General features: G+C 48.2%; 1 protein-coding gene across 1 annotated transcript in view; it reads left to right on the top strand.

Annotated features, from left to right (window-relative positions):
- The first annotated feature begins 715 nt into the window (after positions 1-715).
- The window catches only part of C6H5orf15 (chromosome 6 C5orf15 homolog), a 47,268-nt gene continuing 37,749 nt past the window's right edge, over positions 716-10,234 (top strand). The window contains exon 1 of the mRNA XM_063928699.1: positions 716-925. Within this exon, the coding sequence (XP_063784769.1) occupies positions 802-925 (124 nt within the window). The 5' untranslated portion in view covers positions 716-801. The remainder of the gene's footprint in view (positions 926-10,234) is intronic.

Raw genomic sequence — 10,234 nt, 5'->3', positions numbered from 1 at the left:
CCTCATTGCTGCACAGCGAACGAATGCAGCTAGCGATCAACTCGGAATGACCACCATGGTCTTGTTGCTTTGTGGCACATTATAATTGTGGTAAAGGCAAAGTGTGTGGTAGTGGGTACTGCGTACCCGCTGCCAATTTCTTAAGGGTACTCCGTACCCGAGCGTACCCGCATACTTGCACCACTGACCTTAGTTCCAATGCGCATCAGAAGGTGGCCTCACACATGCTAGGCGGCCTTGTCCTGTGCTGGGCGGCCCCCATCATGTGCAGAGATGAACGCAGATCTGGCTTACGTATTCAGCGATCTGCGTTCAACTCTGAATAACCCTCATAGTATATACCGTATACAAAGGCTTTATTTTATCTGTATAATGTATAGAACGGCTCTGTATATACTGTATATACTCTGTATATACTACAGATAAACCACCTAAATACTGTATGTTTAGTTTACAGTCTACAGCACTTATAAAGTCTCTATATCTATATACAGTACTATTCAGTGTATACTACATACATATAAAGCTTCTGTCACTACATAGTACTACATAATAAGGAGAGCACTGTGTGAATGAGCAGCTAGGGGCGGGGTCTGGCCACCACACATCCACACAGCATCCCCAGAGAAGGGCGGCTTCCCTCATCGCGCGCTGTGATTGGCGGAGAGCCACTGAAGGGGTGGGGTCGAGTTTATAAATACAAGCTGCGACAGCGCTCCCCTATTCATTCCGCTACTACACACCGGCGGAGTCCCGATACGTCACACATCCTGCTCTTTGCCAGCATCTCCCTTCCTTGACATGGCCGCCTGCGAGACACGGAGGAGTCCCCGGAGCGCCGGGCTGCTGCTGCTTCTCCTCCCGCTGCTGCTTATCGCGTCCCCAGGGAGAGCGGACGACGATGACGAAACACTCTACGCTGACGGTATGCCGCACACTGCCGCGGAGTAATACGTCCGAGTGACACTGTGATTGCTGGGGCTGGGTCCTGTAGGTGGGAGGAGAGAATGTCTGGACTACATTTCCCATCATGCCTGTGGCTGGCTGCACATAGCTGGCTTCAAATTTCTTATAGTGTATGTCCATTCTCTATTATGTCGGTTTCAATTAAAATCGGCCGATCTAAATTGTCTCCACTCGTGTGTTTTGGGTGAAGGGAGCCCTTGTAACTGTGATTTATGGTCAGTTTTAATAACTCTTGTTACAGTCTCTTTGGGCTAATTGGTGCTAAACATAGAGAAATACATTGGTTGGGTAGATCATGGTTGTTCCAATCTGATCTCACTGAGTTTGCACTTTTTCACCTGTGCAACCTGAATTCAATATACCAGCATACCTGTGCAGGGTGCGGAGATGTCTTACTTATTGCTGACACTAAAGAACGAGATCGTTCACATCTTTAAAAAAAATTGGCCAGTGTGTAGGGCCTATAAGGCCCAGATTTATCAAGCCTAGGAGAGTGATAAAATAGCACTGTGATAAAGTACCAACCAATCAGCTCTTTAATGTCACAGGCTGTGTTTGAAATGTTAGGAGCTGATTGGTTGGCACTCTATCACCGTGCTATTTATCACTCTTCAAGGCTTGATAAATCTGGGTTTTAATGGTGGCCAAATATCAGTCATGTACCCAAATTTGATAAAATATCTGTATAATCTGCATTTTACTTTCACTGTCTGCTTTTCTGCATAGAGGCTTATGCGTGTATCCACTGCTTTTACTGTAATGAGACGTTTCCAAGCTCATGGAAACCTCTCTTAATTCTATTTCACATGGGGGTGGAAGTCCTAAACCATGCAGAAAAAGTGCCATCCAGCCAGCTGATCACTGTCATTTTTCAAACACAGCTGGTAACATGGCAATTAGGAGCTGATTGGCTGATTCTTTCTCTCTCCAAGTCTTAGCTCATCTCCCCCTTGGAGCAGATTTCTTACACCGGCAGTCGAATCGCCCAATGTTAATACAAGGCATACTTATTGTGGGGGAGATTTGTTTAAGTTTGGAGAGAGATAAAGTATCAACCAATCAGAGCCTGTCATTTTTTGACCACCGCCTGTCATGTGATGAAGCTGCTTAGTGGTACTTTATTAGTTGGTGGGGGGGTGGGGGGTGGAGGAGGATGATGCTGGGAGTTTACCTGCCTTGTCTGTAATCTGGCCTTGTAGGGGGCAGTGCAGTTGAATCGGATTCTGCTTTACATGGTGCTAACTTTTGAGTGTGCGTTCCGTTCATGTTATGGGATCTCCTGTATTGCGGCCAATCAGTGCGCTATAAGGGCCCACTGCAATGTGGTGGATTGTGCCAAGCTCCCAGATTTGTGTAGTCTGCCAAACTCTTTATACGGGTCTGGTGCATATAAGAACTGTTTCTCACAGTCCAGATTTGTGAGCAGTTTCGTATTTTGCTTTAGACAATCGTTTATTGTAAACTAAAAACAAATCAGATCAGATAAGCATCTGTTTGTTGTAATTAGCGTACAGTGGGATCTGATAGTCTTGCAGTCCTGCTTAATCTTTTTCTGTGCATTATCTTGGGTGCATTGATTCAGTGGTCACTATTGAGACGTTCCTCTGTTGTGCGAGTGACTATCTGACTTTAGTAAACGTCCCACCTTGGGGGGTAGCAGACGTGTAACGTCATTCGTTGGTGACCTTATGTCACTCTTTGTGATGCATTGGGCTGAATTGGAATAGTGTTTATTAATGTACCCAAATTATGCCTTTATTATATATTTTTTTGTAGCTAATTGTAACAATATATTTTCTCTGACGTCCTAAGTGGATGCTGGGACTCCGTAAGAACCATGGGGAATAGTGGCTCCGCAGGAGACTGGGCACAACTAAAGAAAGCTTTAGGACTACCTGGTGTGCACTGGCTCCTCCCTCTATGACCCTCCTTCAGACCTCATTTAGAATTTTGTGCCCGGCTGAGCTAGATGCACACTAGGGGCTCTCCTGAGCTCTTAGAAAAAGAAAATTTATTTTAGGTTTTTTATTTTTAGTGAGATCTGCTGGCAACAGACTCACTGCTACGAGGGACTAAGGGGAGAGAAGCGAACCTACCTGCTTGCAGCTAGCTTGGGCTTCTAGGCTACTGGACACCATTAGCTCCAGAGGGATCGAACACAGGCCCAGCCTCGGTCGTCCGGTCCCGGAGCCGCGCCGCCGTCCCCCTTACAGAGCCAGAAGCAAGAAGAGGGTCCTGGAAATCGGCGGCAGAAGACTTCGGTCTTCATCAAGGTAGCGCACAGCACTGCAGCTGTGCGCCATTGCTTCCCATGCACACCTCACACTCCGGTCACTGATGGGTGCAGGGCGCTGGGGGGGGGCGCCCTGGGCTGCAATATTGAGTACCTCGGCTGGCAAATAACACATAATATAGTCAGAGACTATATATGTGTAAAATACCCCTGCCAGATATACATAGAAAAAAGTGGGAGAAGTCTGCCGAAAAAGGGGCGGGGCTATCTCCCTCAGCACACTGGCGCCATTTTCCCTCACAGCTCCGCTGGAAGGATCGCTCCCAGGCTCTCCCCTGCAGTTTCCAGACTACATAGGGTAAAAAAGAGAGGGGGGGCACTAAATTTAGGCGCAATATTGTGTATACAAGCAGCTATTGGGAAAAATCACTCAGTTATAGTGTTAATCCCTGTGTTATATAGCACTGTTGGTGTGTGCTGGCATACTCTCTCTCTGTCTCCCCAAAGGGCTTTGTGGGGTCCTGTCCTCAGAGCATTCCCTGTGTGTGTGCGGTGTGTCGGTACGGCTGTGTCGACATGTTTGATGAGGAGGCTTATGTGGAGGCGGAGCAGGTGCCGATAAATGTGATGTCGCCCCCTGCGGGGCCGACACCTGAGTGGATGGACTTGTGGAAGGAATTACGTGAAAGTGTCAACTCCTTACATAAAAGGTTTGACGACATAGCAGATGTGGGACAGCCGGCTTCTCAGCTTGTGCCTGCCCAGCTGTCTCAAAAGCCATCAGGGGCTCTAAAACGCCCGCTACCTCAGATGGCGGACACAGATGTCGACACGGATACTGAATCCAGTGTCGACGACGATGAGACTAATGTACATTCCAATAGGGCCACACGTTACATGATTGCGGCAATGAAAAATGTGTTGCACATTTCTGATATTACCCCAGGAACCACAAAAAAGGGTATTATGTTTGGGGAGAAAAAACTACCAGTGGTTTTTCCCCCATCTGATGAATTAAATGAAGTGTGTGAAGAAGCGTGGGCTTCCCCCGATAAGAAACTAGTAATTTCTAAAAGGTTATTAATGGCGTACCCTTTCCCGCCAGAGGATAGGTCACGTTGGAAAACATCCCCTAGGGTGGATAAAGCGCTCATACGTCTGTCAAGGAAGGTGGCACTACCGTCTCCGGACACGGCCGCCCTAAAGGAGCCTGCTGATAGAAAGCAGGAGGCTATCCTGAAGTCTGTATATACACACTCAGGTATTATATTGAGACCAGCTATTGCTTCAGCATGGATGTGCAGTGCTGCAGCTGCGTGGTCAGATTCCCTGTCAGAAAATATTGATATCCTAGACAGGGACACTATACTGCTAACCATAGAGCATATAAAAGACGCAGTCTTATACATGAGAGATGCACAGAGGGATATTTGCCGGCTGGCATCTAAAATAAGTGCAAATTTAATGTCCACAAGGGCCATTCGTGGCATGATTGAGGCAATGAAAGAGGTTTTACACCTTTCTGATATAAACCCAGGTACCTCAAAAAAGGGTATTATGTTTGGGGAGAAAAAACTACCAATAGTTTTTCCCTCATCTGAAGAATTAAATGAAGTGTGTGAAGAAGCGTGGGCTTTCCCTGATAAGAAATTGGTGATTTCAAAAAATTACTAATGGCGTTCCCTTTCTCGCCAGAGGATAGGTCACGTTGGGAAACTCCCCCTAGGGTGGATAAAGCGCTCACACGTTTGTCTAAAAAGGTGGCACTACCGTCTCCGGATACGGCCGCCCTAAAGGAACCTGCTGATAGAAAGCAGGAGGCTATCCTAAAGTCTATATATACACACACTGGTGTTATACTGAGACCAGCTATTGCTTCAGCGTGGATGTGCAGTGCTGCTGCTACTTGGTCAGATTCCCTGTCAGAAAATATTGACACCCTGGACAGGGACACTATATTGCTAACCGTAGAGCATATAAAAGACTCAGTCTTGTACATGAGAGATGCACAGAGGGAGATCTGCCGGCTGGCATCTAGAATAAGTGCATTGTTCATTTCTGCCAGGAGAGGATTATGGACTCGGCAGTGGACGGGTGATGCAGATTCTAAAAGGCACATGGAAGTTTTGCCTTATAAGGGTGAGGAGTTGTTTGGGGATGGTCTCTCGGACCTCGTTTCCACAGCGACAGCTGGGAAGTCAACATTTTTATCCCATGTTCCCTCACAGCCAAAGAAAGCACTGTATTATCAGGTACAGTCCTTTCGGCCCCAGAAAGGCAAGCGGGTTAAAGGCGCGTCCTTTCTGCCCAGAGGCAGAGGTAGAGGGAAAAAGCTGCAGCATACAGCCAGTTCCCAGGAACAAAAGTCCTCCCCCGCTTCCTCTAAGTCCACCGCATGACGCTGGGGCTCCACAGGCGGAGCCAGGTACGGTGGGGGCCCGTCTCAAGAACTTCAGCAATCAGTGGGCTCGCTCACGGGTGGATCCCTGGATTCTTCAAGTGGTATCTCAAGGGTACAAGCTGGAATTCGAGACGTCTCCCCCTCGCCGTTTCCTCAAATCTGCCTTGCCAACAACTCCCTCAGACAGGGAGGCAGTGCTAGAGGCAATTCACAAGCTGTATTCCCAGCAGGTGATAGTCAAGGTGCCCCTCCTTCAACAAGGACGGGGTTACTATTCCACAATGTTTGTGGTACCGAAACCGGACGGTTCGGTGAGAACCATTTTAAATTTGAAATCCTTGAACACTTATATAAAAAAATTCAAATTCAAGATGGAATCGCTCAGGGCGGTTATTTCAAGCCTGGACGAGGGGGATTACATGGTATCACTGGACATCAAGGATGCTTACCTGCATGTCCCCATTTACCATCCTCACCAGGAGTACCTCAGATTTGTGGTACAGGATTGTCATTACCAATTCCAGACGTTGCCGTTTGGTCTGTCCACGGCACTGAGGGTATTTACCAAGGTAATGGCCGAAATGATGATACTCCTTCGAAAAAAGGGAGTTTTAATTATCCCGTACTTGGACGATCTCCTGATAAAGGCGAGGTCCAGGGAGCAGTTGTTGGTCGGGGATAGCACTATCTCGGGAGGTGCTACAACAGCACGGTTGGATTCTAAATATTCCAAAGTCACAGCTGGTCCCTACGACACGTCTACTGTTCCTGGGGATGGTTCTGGACACAGAACAGAAAAAAGTGTTTCTCCCTGAGGAAAAAGTCAAGGAGCTGTCATCTCTAGTCAGAGGCCTCCTGAAACCAAAACAGGTGTCGGTGCATCACTGCACGTGAGTCCTGGGAAAAATGGTAGCTTCCTACGAAGCAATTCCATTCGGCAGGTTCCATGCAAGGACTTTTCAGTGGGACCTGTTGGACAAGTGGTCCGGATCGCATCTTCAGATGCATCGGCTGATAACCCTGTCTCCAAGGACCAGGGTGTCTCTGCTGTGGTGGCTGCAGAGTGCTCATCTTCAAGAGGGCCGCAGATTCGGCATACAGGACTGGGTCCTGGTGACCACGGATGCCAGCCTTCGAGGCTGGGGGGCAGTCACACAGGGAAGGAACTTCCAAGGGCTATGGTCAAGTCAGGAGACTTCCCTACACATAAATATTCTGGAACTGAGGGCCATTTACAATGCCCTAAGTCAGGCAAAACCCCTGCTTCAAAACCAGCCGGTACTGATCCAGTCAGACAACATCACGGCAGTCGACCATGTAAACCGACAGGGCGGCACAAGAAGCAGGATGGCGATGGCAGAAGCCACAAGGATTCTCCGATGGGCGGAAAATCACGTGTTAGCACTGTCAGCAGTGTTCATTCCGGGAGTGGACAACTGGGAAGCAGACTTCCTCAGCAGGCACGACCTCCACCCGGGAGAGTGGGGACTTCATCCAGAAGTTTTCCAGCTGATTGTAAACCGTTGGGAACGGCCACAGGTGGACATGATGGCGTCCCGCCTAAACAAAAAGCTAGAAAGATATTGCGCCAGGTCGAGAGACCCTCAGGCAATAGCTGTGGACGCTCTAGTGACACCGTGGGTGTTCCAGTCGGTTTATGTGTTCCCTCCTCTTCCTCTCATACCCAAGGTACTGAGAATAATAAGGAAAAGAGGAGTAAGAACTATACTCATTGTTCTGGATTGGCCAAGAAGAGCTTGGTACCCGGAACTTCAAGAAATGATCTCAGAGGACCCATGGCCTCTGCCGCTCAGACAGGACCTGCTGCAGCAGGGGCCCTGTCTGTTCCAAGACTTACCGCGGCTGCGTTTGACGGCATGGCGGTTGAACGGCGGATCCTGAAGGAAAAGGGCATTCCGGAGGAAGTCATCCCTACGCTGATTAAAGCTAGGAAAGAAGTGACCGCAAACCATTATCACCGCATATGGCGAAAATATGTTGCGTGGTGTGAGGCCAGGAAGGCCCCAACGGAGGAATTTTAGCTGGGCCGTTTTCTGCACTTCCTACAGTCAGGGGTGACTATGGGCCTAAAATTGGGTTCCATTAAGGTCCAGATTTCGGTTCTATCGATTTTTCTTCCAGAAAGAACTGGCTTCCCTACCTGAAGTTCAGACATTTGTTAAGGGAGTGCTGCATATTCAGCCCCCTTTTGTGCCTCCAGTGGCACCTTGGGATCTCAACGTGGTGTTGGATTTCCTAAAGTCACATTGGTTTGAGCCACTTGGAATTAAAATATCTCACGTGGAAAGTGGTCATGCTGTTGGCGTGTGTCAGAATTGGCGGCTTTGTCATGTAAAAGCCCTTATCTGATTTTCCATATGGATAGGGCAGAATTGAGGACTCGTCCCCAGTTTCTCCCTAAGGTGGTATCAGCCTTTCATTTGAACCAACCTATCGTGGTGCCTGCGGCTACTAAAGACTTGGAGGATTCCAAGTTGTTGGACTTAGTCAGGGCCCTGAAAATTTATGTTTCCAGGACAGCTGGTGTCAGAAAAACTGACTCGCTATTTATCCTGTATGTACCCAACAAGCTGGGTGCTCCTACTTCAAAGCAGACTATTGCTCGCTGGATCTGTAGTACGATTCAGCTTGCACATTCTGCGGCTTGACTGCCGCATCCTAGATCAGTGAAAGCCCATTCCACGAGGAAGGTGGGCTCTTCTTGGGCGGCTGCCCGAGGGGTCTCGGCTTTACAACTTTGTCAAGCAGCTACTTGGTCGGGGTCAAACACATTTGCTAAATTCTACAAGTTTGATACCCTGGCTGAGGAGGACCTAGAGTTTGCTCATTCGGTGCTGCAGAGTCATCCGCACTCTCCCGCCCGTTTGGGAGCTTTGGTATAATCCCCATGGTCCTTACGGAGTCCCAGCATCCACTTAGGACGTCAGAGAAAATAAGATTTTACTCACCGGTAAATCTATTTCTCGTAGTCCGTAGTGGATGCTGGGCGCCCATCCCAAGTGCGGATTGTCTGCAATACTTGTATATAGTTATTGTTAACTAAAGGGTTATTGTTGAGCCATCTGTTGAGAGGCTCAGTTGTTCTCATACTGTTAACTGGGTATAGTATCACGAGTTATACGGTGTGATTGGTGTGGCTGGTATGAGTCTTACCCGGGATTCAAAATCCTTCCTTATTGTGTCAGCTCTTCCGGGCACTGTATCCTAACTGAGGTCTGGAGGAGGGTCATAGAGGGAGGAGCCAGTGCACACCAGGTAGTCCTAAAGCTTTCTTTAGTTGTGCCCAGTCTCCTGCGGAGCCGCTATTCCCCATGGTCCTTACGGAGTCCCAGCATGCACTACGGACTACGAGAAATAGATTTACCGGTGAGTAAAATCTTATTTTAATGCTTATTTATAGTTCACTCACGGTTTGTGTATGAGCGGTGCTTTAAAAATAAATAATGTAGGCATATATATGAAAAACATCCTTTTTCCATTATTGTTGCTCCAGGCTACGGTCTTCTATGTAGTCGCTGAAATTTACACCATCGTCTGATTACTTTTCATGCGTAGGACCAGATGTGGTCGCTGCTGCTAATGCAGCAGTGATGCTAACATGGTAATGCCTCAGGAGATGTCTGGTGCCTCCTTGATGCATGCGTGGTCCTGCTGCGTCCAAGGCCCACCATCCATCTGCGTAATATTCAGGTTGCTCAGATTGGCAGATCCAGCTCCATAAACGAGGCCGTGATATCTCGGTCAGAAGACACAGACCCTGGCCGTGACAATCCCAGAGTACAGGGGCGTGGCACTTTTTCAGGAACACTGGCTGGACGGCCCCCTCTCTGCCCCCATACATCAGCTGCGGCTATCGGGCACTGCATGCACAGTTCACCCACCATTGGACATTTATATAAAACATCGGGTTTGTGTACAAAATCCGAATTAGGCCCATAGAGTAAAAGGGACAGATGTACTAAGCCTTGGAGAGAGAGAAAGTGGAGAGAGATCTACTAAGCCTTGGACAAAGATAAAGAGAGATAAAGTACCAGCCTACCAGCTCCTAATTGTCATTTTACAAACACAGCCTGCAACATGGCCGTTAGGAGCTGTTTGGTGTGTACTTTATCTCTCTCCAATTCTTAGTACATCGTCTCTTCTTTACTGGACATGGTTATGAGGCCAGAAACAATTCGGCTGTTTAAAATGTTTTCTCTTGCATGGTATTGCATCCAAAATTTTCAGGGTGGGTAGATCAATGCGGGTATGCGGGGAAACCTTTTGGAAGGGGACAGTGTTGGAGGATAGGTGTTATACTGTACATACGGTGCAGTGACATTTATCCATAACAAATGCTTTTAATGGCGCAGATATTGTGCTGTACTTTACAGAGAATCAGTCATTTACACCAGTGGATCTTACAGCATACTTGCCGACACTTCTGGAGCGGCCGGGAGGCTCCTGAAAATCGGGTGATCTTGGCATTTCATAGCTGGGAGTGGGTGGCTATGATGAAGCCACGCCCCCACCCACAGCCTGTTCTGTCGTCACGCCTCCTCCCCGCCCACTATACAAGGCCACACACCCCGCATCTCACATTGCTGTGCTGACCAGAGGGGGCAGCCAGAATG

This window comes from Pseudophryne corroboree, chromosome 6 (assembly GCF_028390025.1).
Source record: "Pseudophryne corroboree isolate aPseCor3 chromosome 6, aPseCor3.hap2, whole genome shotgun sequence".
In the NCBI taxonomy this organism is placed as follows: Eukaryota; Metazoa; Chordata; class Amphibia; order Anura; family Myobatrachidae; genus Pseudophryne; species Pseudophryne corroboree.
The sequence above is the reverse complement of the archived record's forward strand: the minus strand, read 5'-3'. Positions and strand labels throughout refer to the sequence as shown.